This window comes from Eutrigla gurnardus (assembly GCF_963514095.1).
Source record: "Eutrigla gurnardus genome assembly, chromosome: 1".
Taxonomy (NCBI): domain Eukaryota; kingdom Metazoa; phylum Chordata; class Actinopteri; order Perciformes; family Triglidae; genus Eutrigla; species Eutrigla gurnardus.
Window position 1 is genome coordinate 35,196,453 of NC_139915.1, and position 18,013 is coordinate 35,214,465.

At 43.2% G+C, this 18,013-nt stretch overlaps 1 protein-coding gene across 1 annotated transcript in view; it reads right to left on the minus strand.

Annotated features, from left to right (window-relative positions):
* The window catches only part of ppfia1 (PTPRF interacting protein alpha 1), a 42,793-nt gene extending 25,412 nt beyond the window's left edge, over positions 1 to 17,381 (minus strand). Inside the window, exons 1-5 of the mRNA XM_084012488.1 lie at positions 16,241 to 17,381; positions 13,987 to 14,250; positions 2,221 to 2,322; positions 1,436 to 1,600; positions 731 to 805 (exon numbers count right to left, since the gene is read on the minus strand). Of these exons, the coding sequence (XP_083868614.1) occupies positions 731 to 805; positions 1,436 to 1,600; positions 2,221 to 2,322; positions 13,987 to 14,250 (606 nt within the window). The 5' untranslated portion in view covers positions 16,241 to 17,381. The remainder of the gene's footprint in view (positions 1 to 730; positions 806 to 1,435; positions 1,601 to 2,220; positions 2,323 to 13,986; positions 14,251 to 16,240) is intronic.
* Between the last annotated feature and the right edge of the window lie 632 nt (positions 17,382 to 18,013).

An 18,013-nucleotide genomic window follows, 5' to 3' on the forward strand; every position in this document is an offset into this window, starting at 1 on the left:
TGTGTGTGTGTGTGTGTGTGTGTGTGTGTGTGTGGGGGCCTCGAGTTCAAACCACAACCCTTCTGGTTGCAAACTCCCATGAATTAGCTGCAGAGACAAACCAGCAAGAGCCGCCTTCCCTTAGGGAGTAAAGTTACTAGTAAAAGCAGAGTGGCAAGTGGGTGATTTAATGTGTGTGTGTGTGTGTGTGTGTGTGTGTGTGTGTGTGTGTGTCAAACAAAAAGATGACTGTAGTATGAAGCGGAGAGGAAATCTAGGACACTTCCAAAGGATCCCTCTGGGTCTTTAGTCAATCTAAATCCCATTCAGCACACAGTGGACTCAAGAGCTCTCTCTCTTTGCATTCATGTGTGTTTTTCTTCTTTAGATTCAGCGTGAACTCTTCAATAGTAAACAGGAAGTGCAGTATCGAATGTGCAAACATGACTAATGAAACACAGTTCAGGAGGAATGCTAATGTGATCTCTTAATAAGGTTGTCAGACTTTTCTTCTTTGAAACTGATACACCTTCACTTGAGATTTATGTGAAGATCGCTTCAATAAACCTTAAAATCTGTGCATCTGCAAACTGTCAATCAAAGAGAATGAAAGGGAGAGAGAAGCACCGATGAAAAGCACAGATGCTGCTCAAGTAGCATCACGGCTGTAGTTCTACAGCCGTGACTCCGTTTACCTAATATCACGTGAATGCAGCGTATTATTGACGACGTGATAAGTTGTTTTTCTTACTTCTTTGTGTGACATGGTGAGTTGTTCCTCCAACACGCTGCATCTTTCCAAGGCAACGCGGAGGCGCTCCCTCACCTGAAACATGACATATAAGTCTCTCCCATTGCTTTGCCTTGTTTGTCACACAGACAGGCAGACAGACAGGCAGGCAGGCAGACAGACAGACAGACACATGCACACGGGTTCCTCCACCGTCTCCAAAGTCAAACTCAAGCACTTTCCAAGCATTTCCAGGTGCATCTCCATGCTTTTCCAGCACCTTCCAGCTGTGGTAAACTCCATCTTTGTACCAATCCAATGGTCAGTATTCAGTCTACTTATTATGTCACTTGTTCATCACATTAAATGAGATGTTATTGTCCTCTAAACAACCAACATGATGTTTGGAGACAGCTTTTTACAGAAGGACCACAAATGAAAGGAAAACTAATTCCACTAACAGATCCACAGAAATATAATCACCAACTATTTTCATCATCTGTTCATCATCAAAAGGCATTTTTCATAAAGAAATGTCACAAAATGCTGTTTTCAGTCCCTCAGATATGGAGATCTTCTTTTCTCTGTTCTATCATAGATGTCATCACATACAACACACATTTCAAGACCTTTAGTCTACATCCAAGCACTTTTCAAGGATTTCCAGGACCGTACAGACCCTGGAACACACTTCATTCATTCAAACACACACACATCCAGTGGTACCTTCTCGTCGAGGGCTTTGTGGTGTTCAAAAAGTGACTTCAGGGCTTTGAGGACCTCCACCTCACTGGAGACTCCGGCTGGAGACTGAGCCTGCCTCTTCACCACCGTCATCCTCAGACTGCGCTCGTGGCGAGACACCAGACACTCCAGGTGCTCCAACAGGAGCTGGACACGCCAAACACCGGGGGTTAGAAACCCCCCTCAGATACAGAACGCAGCCGGCGACCTCACGGCCAAACTCGCCGATGGAGACTAAAGCTGACGGATTATTTATCCGTTTACATTCACACCGTTTTATTGTTGTTTCATGTCTCACATGCTGCCTTTAGAGTAATTGGTGCAAGAACAAAACAGTGCCTTTACAGATATGATGTGTGAGACAGGAGTGAAATATTCAGGTTCATATGCGTAACATATATAACAACAATAAAATAGTACACTATAATATAATGTAATATATATAATGTTTTATGCATGTCATGGTTATCATCATTATTACTATTATTATACTGCTCGCTTTCTTCCTTCCCATAACCGTTTGTATTCACGGGTAAAAATGTTAAAATCCAAACTAGAGATGCATCCTGACGCATCGAGAATCGTTTAATAATCCTATCGTGAGCCAATTAAGACAGATTGGTTTCGTTTATGGTGTGTATAGTTTGATGACGACAGCGATGTGTCATCCAGTGTCATGACAACCATCTACACCCAAAACAGAAACACAGGTTGTGTCCTGTTTGAGTGTGTGTGTGTGTGTGTGTGTGACATCATGTCGCACTGACCCGTGTGTTGTTTCTCTCCGCCTTCAGCTCGGCGATCTCCTCCTCCTTCTCCAGGAGCTGCTCCCGGCAGATGTTCACCTCCTTCGTTAGTGCAGCAAACTCCTGGAAGGGAAATACAGAAAGACGTCAGCATCACTGACTGAGCTCAGTTTGATCCTTCTCATCCCGAGCTTAAGAAATATAAAACACTGCAGTGATTTAACGTCGGTTCCTAGACGTAGAAGGAAGCTCTCAGACTGCCGATACACCTCAGATAAAAAGATTATACTGTGAGACTGTGTCTGCAGCACGGCTACATATCGTCTCTATTTCCATGCAAGTCATGTCATGAATGAAGAACATCTTATCTAGAACATAAAATCAGTTTAATAGCAGTGTCTCCTCTATTCAAACAACGGTAGAAGAAGAAGAAGACAATGTACTGAGTGCTTCTAATATACCTCACATCTCCCTCAAACAAATGCACACGCACTCGCACACAGACACACACACACAGACACACAGACAGACACACACACACGCTTTTAGGAATTACATGCGTGGTTGGACCTAAAGAATGTGCCATCCTGATTTCTTGCCCTGAAAAAAAAAAAACTAGCACAGGCAGGCACCCTGAGTGGCGAGGCCTCCTTGCTGTGTTTCCGAGGTTGGAGATGTGTGTGTGTGTGTGTGTGTGTGTGTGTGTGTGTGTGTGTGTGTGTGTGTACTGATCCTTCCTTTCAGTCTCTACCACAGCTATTCTCTCTTCTGTTCGCTGCAGCCTCGGAGCTTTTCCAGCGACTGGCACAGTTTCTGCTTCACTTAAAAAAAAGGAGTAAGTGGGAGTTTGCCATTGGCTACGGCCAAGGTCTCCACTCTCTCTGCCAGCCAATGAGAGCCCATGAGAGGCGGGCCTCGGGGTAATTACAGAGTGGCTTGCTTCCTACATTCCAGAGCAGAGTGCTGAGGTTGAGTTGTACAGCAAACATTAAGATTGTTCTCCGCCTCCCAACGCCATTTATGACCCTGTTCTCTCCCCTCCACGTTCCTTCGCTCGCCATTTACACCAAATATAGAGTAAAAACAAAGCTTGTGGATTCACGGGGTTCATGATTTCAGAGAAGCACCCATACGAGACTAACTATTAATCCCAGTATTTAAAACGGCTCCAAGACATCTTCAATTCTTTAAACTGCATATTTGAAAGAACTGTGATGAAGCAGACGGAGAGAAAACCTGGAGTTTTCTGTGTTTCAGTTAAGAAAAAAAAACAAGCTGGCACTCCCATATATGGGATGATGATAAGACACGAGACGATCTGAAAATGTGATGTCATGATTATCCTGCGAAACGATCACGATGTAATCCTAATAATCATCAAGAGAAGGACTTAAACAAACCGTAGTCACTTGAGTTTGTGTTAAGCATGTATTTTCATTGTGTCACAGATAAAACACATACAGAGAAAGATGATCACAAATCCTAAAGTCTCGTCTCATGCATTTATTTATATTTTTATTTTTTTATTGCAAGACTGGACAGCCAGGACAACACGATATGTACAGGACAAGGACCGTTAATACGTTAATAATAGACCGTCTAGACAGAACAAATAAAAATACACAATTGTATTGTTAGAAACAATTGTCGGGTGTTTTGTTCATGTGGAGTATGAGTGCGTGTGAGTGCAGAACAATACCACGGCCATTACTACGCCCTCCCACATCCCCGCCACCATCAATAGCAATAATAATAATAATAATAATAATAATAAGCATCTAGGCAGGGCCCTGGCACTATCCCTGCATTTTAACAATCAGGCCATACTTTTCTCTTCAACATGATCGCGAGCTAGACGGCTTTTTCAAGGCACTCGTGATGATATTTTACGATTAATCCCAATAATGGAAATTGCGCTCTCTTATCAGAGTCCGTGATAAAACTGCTAAATCGTCCCTGTACATAATGCATACTGGAGATAGGGGAAGTGCAGAGCAATCCGCCACAGTAGCCCGACACAATTAACACCGTCATCTATATAGTAAGCGAGACGGGGTGACATGGAGCTCTAAATCTGACTGTTAATTGCGTTGTACTAGATCTTTGCAGGTTGAACACGGAGTCCTAAAGCCGTGATACGTGTGGATGCATTAACGGTGGATCCCGTTTCCCCCTCGCAGGGTGAACTGGTGTGTGGATGAGCGACGCTGGTTTGGACTGAGCTGCTCTGTAAGCCTCCGAACAGGGGAGGGGATTAAAGGGGGGGTACGCGAAAATGTGTGCCAACCTATTAAAGGCACAGTGTCCCAAAACGTGCACACACACATGCACACACTTTCCAGGAATGACCGAACTGTCATTTTCCCCAGAAGAAGAAAACGCCAGCAAGAGAATCATTTCTGATTTTTAGCTGCATTCTACGTTCATACGCTTTTTAATCTTCTACAATTCTGAGAAAAATGTGCAAATATTTTTGGTCGTGTAGCTTGAGGTTCCTTCATCTGACGGACGTCGTAATTGGCAGGTGTATTGATGTATTTAGCCCGTTAGCAGGGCGCTACGTACACACTGTAGTGTATGGAGGGAACAAGGCACCGAGTGCAGCTTCTACCACAAAACACATGACAGTAAACAGTGTCTGTGAACAGATATGTGCGAGGAGAAGTGTGTGTATGTATATAGATTATATATATATGAATATAATGCCTTTTATTTGTAGGCAGATGAGTTCTACAGACTGCACCGAGGAAGAGGCTTCCCTGCAGATCTGGCAACGCTGCAAAGGAGTCCAGGAAACAGCGAGGCTCCTCTGTTATGTCAATAATAAGGACAAGAATGTAAAACAGTCCGAGTGACAGCCTGCTGGAGGAAGCTCAGTCTCATTATGTGGCCATCCGCTGGACGACTGCTGTGCCGTTATAATGCAGCTTTATTATTACTAATTGAATCGACTTGTCTGGACTAGAAACGTGGCGGTACATTTGGTGGCGATGAACGAGCTCGGTTCCCTCCATCATCACCAGCCGGTACTTGGAGGCGAGATGGGAGCCGACAGGCCTCCCTCCTACATAACGACTTTAGCCGTTCTTAAAAGCTTACAGCGCGTGCTGAAATCTGACACCGTTCAGAGGGCATCTGTTCTCCTGGACGAGGACTCACCGGCAAAAGCTAATTAGACACAACAATGGCTCCTATTCACGGCCGCTGGGCCTGCCGCCCGAACACACGGGCCACGAGGAGGGGGAACGAATACTAGATACTCGTTAACGTGTCACTACGTGATTGGATCATAACACGTCTAACTAAAGGACACACTACAGGTGAAAAGGTCAAATAAATAATAGACATCACCACCAACCTTCTCCAGGTGATCACTTCCTTTAAGACAGTTGGCATTTTAATGTTTAAATATGTATGTATTCTTATTAAATAGATGCTAATAGGCATTACAAACATATTACATGGGATAAAATGACATACGAGTCTATTGTCTCCATGTTGCTATGAATAACATGTATCAGGCTATGAATGATGAACATAAACCTTCAGAATAATGGGAGGAATGTAAGTGGAACGTTTGGTGGATGTAAGAGCGGCTGAAGTGGAGAAATAACTTTTTATAGGCACATTTTTAATATTTTTAACCATGAAACTTGTTGATTACCGACATTAAAACAATAATTTTTATTAAATGTTTTCTGAAATGTTTCAATATGCTAATGAGGCATTATGTTATGGTAACTTTTGGTGAATTAATTTGAAATCTACAGACGTAAACAGACAGAGTAGTAAAATAAACACCTTGTTATGTATTTTGGATGTTTTCTTTCCACTAGGCTGAAAGAAGACGATGTTATGCAACGTGTTCCTTCGAACGCACCATCTCCGTTTGATGATATGAACAGAAGAAAGAGAATCATAAGCTGTCCATTCTCTCACACGGTTGTCACGGTCACATAACGACCGGTACCTGCATACAGGAGATGGAGGTATTTCAGTTTGCTTTAATTTACATTATCACACTTTATTTCCTGCTTATTCTGAAAGCAGAAATGACCCTTATTCTTAACGGATTTAGGCCAAATCAAAAGACACATCTTTAGATACAGCGTTAAACTTCATATATATATATATATATATATTCATATATCATAATTTACACAGAAGAGAGTGTGAAGTGGATCTGGAATATGATAAATTGTGCCATTTTCCTAAAATGCTGCTGGTTCAGTGTGCGATGCCTTCAGGGACCAGAGGAGCCTCATTTGGGGGTTTCAGTGGACGTAGACCACAACAAAACAAAGACAGTAGACCCATCCAGATTAAGAGGTGACTAATGTAACTCTCTTAATCCCACTCTTAAATCTGATCGGTTGCTCCGCCCGTCATGTGTCCGTTTTAATTTACAAATTCAGCTCACATTTGGCTACACCGACTCACGTCACCGCGTGGAACAAGTCGGCCTTTGTCTCGCCGCTCTGTATCCGTGCCACATTGTGCCACTGACCAGAATATTGATTTTGGTCGGTTGCGGTCGATCGGCTTCTTCAACAGAAGGAGCACAAACGTCACAGGCCTTTTCCAATCACACAACAGCAAGATTGAATTGTGACTTTTGCCACACAAACAAAAGTTCTACCTTCTTGTGTAACAGTTTCTCATCTTTGCACAACAGTTAAAGCCAGTTATAATGTTCTCCTTATGAAGCAAATGTTAATATTGAAAGCTCAAGGACTGAAGTTCTTCCCATTACCTCCTGGATTGTATTTCATTACCTCACTGGTACCTGAACCAACAGCCTGTTTCTGTTGGACATTGGCAGACATACACAGTACGCTGCTGGACAGTAAAGACAGACAGAAAGAAACGTTTAAATATGAAGCCCCCGTCACAGGATGTCCCATTACCTTACACAGCACCCAATCAAAGATCGGAAAGCAACCAGTGATTAATTAACGGCGTGTCAGAATGAAGTCCATTTAGTTCCCATGTTGAGTAAAACAAATGGTGTTTGTGGATACAAGTATTTGCATGTATAATTGACCCATTGTTAAGCTCCGCCCCCCACCGCTCCATCATCATCATCTGTCGGAGCTACCATGGAGCCCACACTCAGGGTTTTTCCTGGCTCAAATTGAGGCAGAGGTGGTACCATCCTGACCATAGATCCAGTCGGCAACCTGGGAACGCCCCCGGGAACGCCCAATTCACGTGATACCCGAGGGGGAAAACAGCAAGAAAAGCACACGATTTTGCCATTCACTCCTGCTTGTGTGTAAAAGCAAACAGCTTGTGGTACCCACCGAAAAAACCCTAAACAGACGAGATGTGTGGGATGGTGTATTGGTGCAGTTGGATTAAGTCAGGTGGCACAGCAAGCAGTCTGCAATTCTGCAATTATTATATTTGCATTCAACATTTTTGTTCAACCAGAGTGTACTCAAGATCACAAGGAGAGAGTGACTTATTAAGGTGCTGGTTGATGGAAATGATCAGGGTCCAGAAAAATATGTCTGGAAAATGATGAGCATCACATTAATAGCTACAGATACTGTAAAACACTACAACGACATATGAGTGCATATATTGTCTTAATTATCGAGTAAAATATAAGTTATAGGTTTACTCAACAGCAGTTAACTCAAAGTTCCACATCTTATCAAAAACAATCCCCCCCCCCCCGGGCAAACGGGCTTTGGCCGGTTGTACATACGTCATCACGTCCTAATACTACACACACATGGCGTGATGTTGTTTTAAGGAGCGCCGTCTCTGCTTATATTTCTCGACAACACTCGACCTGCATCAGCGCATGTGCGCACGAGCGGATCTGTGCGAGCAGGCAGCGCGAGCGCAGCGGGTTTTGGACGGAGACACACAGCGGCATTTTTATTATGTAAAAATAAATAATAATGTAATGTAATGAAATAAATATTATGGACCCTATGGTCCGGTTCCGCTCACACCACGAGTCTGAAGAGTGCAACAGCTTATCAAAATACAGTGTCAACTCTGTGTTTTCAAAGTAGAAAGCGACATCGTGGTGGTTTAACGAGGCGGAACGGTTGATACAGCGCCCCATAGTGGCGCAATGCAGCAACTGCAGTTAAAATGACATCCATAGCTGGGGGCAGAGCGATATGGCGGCACAAAATTAAGAAAAAAGCTGGGGGCGGCACGAAATTAGCTGGAGGCGGCCGCCTCGCAATTTTGAACGCAGGAAAAACCCTGCACACTGTCAGTTATTGCACTCCCTGGAAACATTACCTAGTAATTGGAATTATTTCAGGCGATTGTTATTATTATTATTATAATACAAGGGTCTGTAATGTTTGAATGATGTGACCTGGATGTCGACCTGATTCAGCAGTGAAAACAGGTTCAACACATAAAAGTAGACCATCATGTCGCCTGGTGGTCGAGACAGTAGACGATGGAGAGGAAACACTGTTTCATTCACTGTCACAACCTTTAAAAAATATTCGGTATACTTCAGGAGCTAGCATAGAAGTGCTAACGTACCTTACATCTCCTTCCAATCTCACCGGGTAACGAGCATCACCCGGTACACCACGTTTACCCACGACCCACTTCAAATCCACAAACCTGAAAATATGAGAGTCTTTGGAGCGGAGCCAGATAGTTGTCAGAGCTATGATTGGCCGGTCTGCGTACAGGGGTGGGACATAGCAAGGGACAACCGCCCCCAAAGACAAGAACACTCATCAGACATCAGACTAAAAACAACACATCAACTTCACCATGTGGCAAAGCCATCGACGCGCCTGCACCCATCACAAATGGGTCAATGACTCCGACGGGTCTCCGACTCCTTTACTGTCAGATAAAAGGACCTTTTGGTGCGTTTGATGACGGCATCTGGTCGTCACTTTGGTTGACATTTACCCCCCCCCCCCCCCCCCCCAACAAAAGCAAGGAGTTGTGGAGAGGACAGCGGTTGCCTAGAGTGAAGTTTGGCCAGAAAAAAAAGCAGCGTGTGAATGAAGCAACGTAAAAACGTGCAGCCAAACTGCCACAACTTCTCTCTTTTTACGGCCTCGTCTAAAAACAGCTGGAAACTCACTGCCAGCTGACACAACCACACACCCAATGAAGACCACTTCAAGCAAGACTATTATAAGCCTTGGCTGACACAGAAGCACAGAAAATGGGATTTTACTGGGAATCGCTGGTCCTTAAATTGGACGATTAAAGGAATCAAGATGACATCTGACTGTTGAAGCGTCAGACCAGTTTGGTTTGGACATAGAAGGCATAGAATAAGACGGACAGAAAAACACAGTGACGGGTTACCACTGGAGTCTGACAGAGCTGTGGACGTGTGAGCGAGCTGCTCAGGAATGTTTGTTCATTCCAGCGGAATGGTTCTCGCACCGTCGGAGGGCAACGGAGAGAACCACACCCCCCTTCACCTACTGACTCCAGGCTAAAGACCCGGCAAGACGGGAGGCAGTCGCTATGCCGATGGTTATTTGCTGATTTGTATCGTCTTGTTCGGGATTTTAACCCTCACATTTTCTAACATCCGTGACCCTTCAGGTCAATTTGATCCCAGCAATTTAAACGGTCAGTACATTATATTAATCAGAAGTGTTCACAAGGTTTCATGTGCTTCATGTTTCTTTGTTGACAACCTAAATAAAACACCCCCCCCTTTAAACATCCAGAAAAACAGGCAAATCACAAAAAATTATCTGTAAATGCATCCAAAATGTGTGTACAGGACATCATCATCATATTTGCCCTCATATTCGGGGAAAAACCACTGATTTAATCATGATTTTTAGAAACGGAGTCAAATTGCAACCTCCAGATGTTCAAATCTGTATTGTGTCAGGGGTTTGCTGAGAATTATAATAACTGATAACAATAATAATAATAATAATAATAATAGGCATGTCAAGTCACAATGTTATATGTCAAATGGTAAAATGAAGTGAAAATTATTATTTATTTTTGTTTTTGGATGTAGCTTGAAAGTAAACAAAACAACGTTGAATAGTGGATTAACACACATTACAGCAGAAAAAGTGATTGTAATTTCTCTGACAGCTGGACTTTCTTGACCTCCAGAGAGGAATCTCGGGAAGCTCGGCAGGGAGCCACATGATTGGCTGACGACTCCACATCAGCAGGAAGTACAGACGCACACATAAAACACTCTCTGCTCTAGTTTGACTGGAGGCCTCTGTGTGAGAATATAACTAGAACACACATAAGTAGAAAGCAGACTGAATAGATTTGTGGTAATCGATTACCCATCATGCCAGCTTCAAGGCTGATATTTCAATCCTTATCAAATGTTAACAAAAACAGGAACTACTAGGAACTTTGTCAATTTAGAGAATGTATGTTTGTGGTGCCTGAGCTTTTAATTTGTATTCATTTTATTATTTTTTTACTCTGTTCAGTAAATGACTTGACTGACTGGAGATCAGCTGCTCTAACACACATGTTCACTCCGATATAGAGAACAATAATTATCCAATAGAGAGCTGCAGGAATCCTAAAACACGGATATGCGTCAGCATTTTTCCCTTCCAGTTCCCTCGTCTCCAAGTCGGTGTGTGTTTTTAATGTGCTTTTGGTGAGAGGCCTGAAATAATAAAGTCAGTGTGAGAAGCTTCAGGGATTTTAACATTTTGTTGTTAAATACATTAAATACATACAGTAAATACTCCGCTGGTGAATTTTGAAGCTTTTTTACGCGTCTTAAAAAAAAGTGGTTACAAACAAGTTGTTAGAATAAACAAACTCTTACAAAGTCCTTAAAGTGTCTGTTTAATGTGACATTAAACACACAAAAAGGTGCAGGGTTTTAAAAGGTTAACAAATTAAATAAAAAGAGCAGAGCAGCAGTGACTGCATCAGAGCCAAATAAGCGTTTTAAAAAAATTAAAATGATTAAAAAAAAACAGTAAATCGGCTTTAAAAAATGGCCGATAACTATACAAATTGCTGAATATCGGTGCTGATATTTGGTCGACCCATAGTTGCTGCCTGGTGTAAACATTTGAGAATTAATAACAAAGACGGGGACACTGTGCCTTGTATGCCAATTCTGGTAGCTTCTCATTTTACACATCATTGCCTCCAATGCTGCCATCAACATCCACAAACACACAACGGTGTGACTGCTTTACTTTCATCTCCACGTATTTATTCTGTTCAGTGTCGGCTGCACGGACACGCCGTCTGAATGTTTCTTTTCCGGCTGCACAGAAACACAGAAAGGTCTCGGCATCACACGAGTGTGTTAAACATCAGCTCTGTCCATGTGAAATAGCAGGAGGGTTGTTGGGATACCACCAGAGCACGGTGTAATCTGCTCTGTCTCTATATGCACAGGTCCCCTCACCATCTCCACAACACCACAGCTCTGCCACGCATCATCCGTCGTATAAGTGAGCTGTGATCGCTCACAGAGCTCGCCTCGCCTGCCCTCCCAAATCATCCAATAAAACATGTCAAACAAACAACTCTGAAAATAACCAGCACCGAAGACTGTTCGTACGGGACGCCTCAAACGATGACCGGCCTCTTATGCATCATTAAAAACTAGAAACCTAATGCCTTTGTTTTTTAAATGCAAGACCACGGAGGGTAGAAACGTGAGACCTGTGAGCAGGTGGACAACGTCGGATCACGATTCCCTTCACATTATGTTATGCAAATAGCAGAAATAGAAGCACCAAAGGCACGACGAACTCATTCATGTAACGAGCTTATTGCATATTAATTACACGCACACTTATACATGCAACAATGCAGAGGTGAAGCAATTAACAAATAATGTAGCTCCAACTGGAAATCTAAACTGTTTCAAACTTTTTAAACTTTTTCAGTTTCTGTTATCCAACTGGACTCAACCGTACGACTCCCAAACCAAACCAACCCCGCTGTGTCAGCCAAAGATCTGCGAGAGCTGTCATCCAAAAGGCAGACTGACACTTTGGCAGCCAGCATGCAGGAAGGCAGCTCACTGCAGGGTCCTGGTATGTTTCCACTTAAACAGGATTACAATGCAGACTGTTGGAAGTTGGCTTTTTTTAACCCCCCCATTCGATGGTGTGAGAAGCTGTGACATTTTTTTATTTTTTTTTTTACATGACAAATGTGATGCGAGATGCCAGCACAGACACTACAATGTGAGTTTTGATGTTTACAATGTGATTGTGGATGGATTTCTTTTATTTTTTATTCCTGACCAATAACTGACCCTCGTTAACAGTTGCTTGTTAGGCTGTGGTTGAAGAGCATAACAAGCCACTCAGCAGCAGCAACAACAACCACCAACCGAATCCATCACTTATCACCAGCTGCAGTGTTTGAACTCAATGGGAGCGTTAGCGGCCACGGCGTTGCCTGCAGCGAGTCAATTCGTTTAGCAGTGAGGTTTGTCGGCTGTGTGTCCGCCTGGGAAACTCTGTCAGGGTTCCTGCTGGTTCATCGTAACCCCGAGTGTCCGGTCAAGAGAGAGCAAAGTTAGCGGTTACGTTATAGCCGTGAACGTAGTAGCAGGGCAGTGTGTGACAACGTGATTTGTCGGTGGATGGCCTCAGGCTCACTTACAGAGGACTTATCACGCTCCTTTCCTGGTGCATACTTCAGGTTACGACTACAACACTTTTACAAGCTTTAATGCTCAAAAACACTTTTTATTTTCTCCCATTAGAAGCTCTTCTCATCTTCTCCAGAACACTGTTTGAGCTCCTGCCCCTCCCTCCCAAAAAGCCCACTGGCCTCACTCCCTTACCATGACCACATGACAGGAGTTGTTCTGCTGAGGAATAGTGTACAAATGTATTTTAGTCACTTCAACACCTCTTCCTCCATACAAGAGTACATTTACTTTTGCAGAGTAGAAAACAGCGTACCTAAACACCCTTTATTTGCCAAATTAGCAGCTGGGCAGCTAATATCATATTCAGGGTTTCTACACCTTCTCCAGAGTCACATTCAAGTACTTTCCAAGCACTTCCAGGTGCATTTCCATGCTTTTCCAGCCCCTTCCAGCTGTGGTAAACTCCATATTTGTACCAATCCAATGGTCAGTATTCAGTCTACTTATTCTGTCACTTGTTCATCACATTAAATGAGATGTTATTGTCCTCTAAACAACCAACATGATGTTTGGAGACAGCTTTTTACAGAAGGACCACAAATGAAAGGAAAACTAATTCCACTAACAGATCCACAGAAATATAATCACCAACTATTTTCATCATCTGTTCATCATCAAAAGTCATTTTTCATAAAGAAATGTCAGAAAATGCTGTTTTCAGTCCCTCAGATATGGAGATCTTCTTTTCTCTGCTTCTTTTCTCTCTATCTTATATAAAATCACATACAACACACATTTCAAGCACTTTCCAAACCTTGACAACACCACACTAAAATGCAAGGGTTTTCAAGGATTTCCAGCAGCTGTACCAACCCTGTATATGCATTATATCATTGTGAATCATCACTTTATGGAACAAAAGAAAAATATTCCAATCCAGGTGTTGACTGACTGACCTTTAAGGAGGACCAGCTGTTCTTCTTTAAGTGACAAGCTGCTCAGCTTCTTAAAAATACTTCCTTTAACCGTTTGACAGCAGTAATCGCTTAAAGCTCTCTTAGATTTATTGTATAATGGTTGAACGGTCAACATCCCTAAAAAAAGGTGAGACTTGACAGATATTTTACTTTTGAAGTCATCTTGATCTGCCGTGTATAACATGATCACACCATCAACATCCGCAGCATTCTTAGGTCTCTTACCTGTGGCAAAGCGGTGTTGAGTTGTCGCTGCAGCGAGTCCCTTTCGTGGCTGACCTCGTGCAACTTGCCCTGCGTCAGGCCCAGATTCTCCTGCGTCTCTCTCAGGGTCTCCAGAAGACGATCCCTCTCCTCCAGCATGGACACCATCAGCGACTCAAAGTGGCCTTCCGAGTCCGACTGCAGCGGGGAGCCAGAGCCCCGGCGGCCGCCGCCCCCGCCGAGCCCTTCGGCCTCGCTGATGGTGGGCATCACCTCGCACATCATCTGCAAACCGTGGTTTGGAGCGCGGCCGGGAGGGGACAGCAGAAGAAGAAGATGTTTGAAGTTAGAAGACGAATGATGAGGGCAGGAAGAAATGTGGAAGAGCTGTCAGCACAAACAGGTGCAACGTTTCAGTATTAAGACAGAAAATGTTTTCAAAACCGCTCTGATAGTAAGCTAAAGACCGGACCGAACCGGATATACCGACCTTTCCCACTAGGTGTCGCACTCGACATAGCTGACCCTCCCGAGTGATACAGTCGGTTTTTACACTTGCTTTGCGGCGTAACGCTGCGACGGTACCTCTTTTTACAAACATCGCGGCTTCGTGGAACCAGAGAGACGGATTCGGCGCCGCAGGCTGTGTGACGTATTCAATGAGCGTCGTTATTCCGATTAGCCCATGACTTCAAAACATCACTGAAAGGTGAACTTTTGCTCATCTTTCATATTTACATAGCTCTTCGCAAGCAAAGTTGCTGTGCCGCAGTTGCTGATACAACGGTGGCCTCATACCAGCAACCATCAGCTTTTTATCTTCTTTGGATCGACGTTGTCAGGTCGTTAAATGCTCCGGCGGTACGTCGCCCAGTAAGGCGTCTTCAAAGCGTCGATGTATTTTAATTTTTGTAGTTTTTTCTCATCGTGCTGTAATGTCTGCTCCTGGGTGATGTCGGAACTTTGAAAATTGATTGACTGTGAAAATCATGATCCTGTTCTAGTCCTGCTCGATGTGTTAAGTGTCCTGAGATAACTTCTGTTGTGATATGACACTACAAATTAAATTAAATTGTAAAAGTCAGAGCATAAATTAATTTGACCCAAATTCCCAAACCAAAGAGTTGGTAAGAAAAATGACAGTGACAAATACTCTTGTGGGAACAGTTTCATATCCTAAAAAAAATTATAAATACAGTTGATTTGAATATAGAGCTCAGTTTGAATAAAACAGAAGACAGAGGGCAAGGTGATTTAACCAGCATACCCTTGAGGTGGCCATTACAACAGATATTGATAAAGGAAGCAAAACCAAATCAGCTAATGGTTAAATACCGAGCGCCTGAAATCAATTACAGGCAACATATAAAAGCTGTCTTATGAAGCCTGTCGAGTTAACGCTGCGTTTTAACAGCTGGGCAGGAAGGCAGGAGAATTAGAGCCACTCTCCACACCAAGGAGCTTAGGTCCTGTCAGACCGCTAGACACAAAGCCAAGAATCATGTGAGCTGGATTTAACATACCTACGAGGAACAACCACTCACAAAACTGGAAACTTAGTGGCAGCCGGAGCCATCCCTTCATCTCCAGACGCCGAAAGACCACTTTTTGCTTTCAGAAAGCTACTGTATTCGGTTCAGTGCACCAACACTCCAACTGTGTCATCCAACGACTGTGGACCACGCGTGAATTTAAATTAAATCCCACTTTAGACAACGCATTGTGTTTAGTGTGATGGGCAAAAAGAGGCAAAGTTATCATCAGACGCAAATAAACAACGCTGCATATCGAGGTCAAGCCGGTCAGGCTCCCAGTGTTTATGGGGGGGGGGGGTCACACAGCATTCAGGGGGGGAGGCAGTGACAGATGGTAGTCCTGAGTAACTCAGCAAAAAGACATCACACACATACGTCAACAAAGTGATGACAAACCGACCTCTTAGATAAGACTTCAACTTTTTTTTTAAACTCTTTAGCCACGTGACACACAGATAACTTGGGGGGGGGGGGGGGGGGTGAATGGACAAGAAGGGCTCCACCACTTGTGACTCCAGGTCAAGGGGTCATTATTGTGTTATCAAAGTAATGAGATTAGTTTGTGATCTGCTGAATTGGAGAAGTGTGTGTGTGCGTGTATATAGCAACATAAGCCCCACCCCCATGAAAAAAAACCAAAAAACAAAACCGGAAGTACGTGTTCAATCAGTGCTATCCACTAATCATGCAGTCTGTAAACAATGACAAAAGTTAAGATATAACTTCTCTTTTTTTCTCACCTTTGAGGGATGACGTTATTCCAACTGCTTTAATCCACGTGACTTGATGGTTGCCAAGTCAACCAGTCTGACTGGGTCAAGTTAGCAGGTCGCCCCCCGAGTATCCAGAGTCATAGATATAAACTCCCTCAGAGGCCGGGGTGCATTATTAAGGCTGTGGAAATGGTTGTTTATTTTCTTTAAAAAAAAGGCCTCGAACCCACCGAGCAAATGGGAGGAGGAGGAGGAAGAGGAGGGGTGCAGTATTCCAAGTTTGGCCGGCTAACTCGACGTTAGCGAGCTAGCTAGCTAGCCAGCTAGCAGTAAGTAACGCTGGTGGTTTCGATGATTGCACATCCAGATTTTTTGGGACGCGAAGTGTCTCTTTTCCCCCCCACCTTAATACTTTTCAAAACAAAACGTCAAAAACACCCCAAAAAGTTCCAACTCGGCGACAAATCACATTTCTACAACCCCGTTTAACGTTGCGTGACGTGGATACAGCCGTAGCATCGCTAGCAAGTTAGCTTATTTGAAAAGCAAGAATTTCTTTGGCTTGAACTCAGTTAAAAAAAGTCGACCGCTAGCCAACGTTAGCTAACTAGCCAGCTAGGTTAGCTAACGCTAGTTTCGACGTTAAAAGCGCTGTTCCATATAAAAGTAGACGACATGACACGCTGTCCTGTGGCTCGTTATCTCACATCATCGACAAAAATGCTAAAAAATGTTTTAAAATTCCCTGAAATGGAATCTCCGCCGAGACGTTAGCGCATCGGCTAACGTTAGCTCCTCCGTTAGCTTCGGGCTGGAGTCGCGTCACCACATCGCTGCTCCGACTCGGAAAAATAATAACTTCCAGCTAAAACACTGAACGTTAGCGACGGGGTTTCTTTTTCTAATCCGTTCTCCCAAAATAAAAATAAAAACTTTATATTCCCTTCGTTCCCCAGTCCGAGTCTCTGGTGTCCTCTCAGGTATTTCCTCCCCCTTTAAAAAAGGAAGAAAAAAAGGGTCTGTCGGTCCGGTCCTTCCCCGTCGCCTCTGCCTGCCAGCCTCGGCAGTCGGGACAGCCAATGGTGGGCTCTGCGTGCTGCTGCGAGCCCTTTTCACGAGCCTGGTAGTCCAGCACGGGAGGAGAGGGAGCGCGTCCCCGGTGGGCAACAGGAGGGGAAAGGCAAGACGATCCGTGACGTCACGTAGGCGAATCCACAGATATCAACTATATGGAAAAGCATTTTTTTATTTATAATAAACGCGTTTTTTAACACACTGTTTTAATATGTCCAGAATGTCACATTCAGATACTAATAATAAAATAATACAAATGAACAATGAATGTCTTATATCACTGAAAATCAAATTCTACATGTTCCCCAGTGGAAATAATAATAAGATAAAAACGTTATTATAGGTTAATTAAAAGATTATAAAAATACAATAAAGTAGTATGTACAATACAAATAGTCAGTATTTGTAATTTCATATATATATATATATATAATCCTTTATTTCAGACCCAGGGGGATCCATTTCCCAACATACAGAGGAACACACAGACAGACAAAAAAAAATACACAATATACAAAAAATATACAAATATTATATATATATATATATATTCATATGTATTACCCGGAACAAAATTCTTGGGGGATCAAACGCTTTCATTACAAATAATATATGGAGTTGTTGTTTTTTTTTAACAGTACAATACTTAACCCTTTCACTGAGTGACCTACATTCAGCTGTTGCAGATGAGACCGCTGAGAAAACAATAGGTCCTGATGTAAGGGC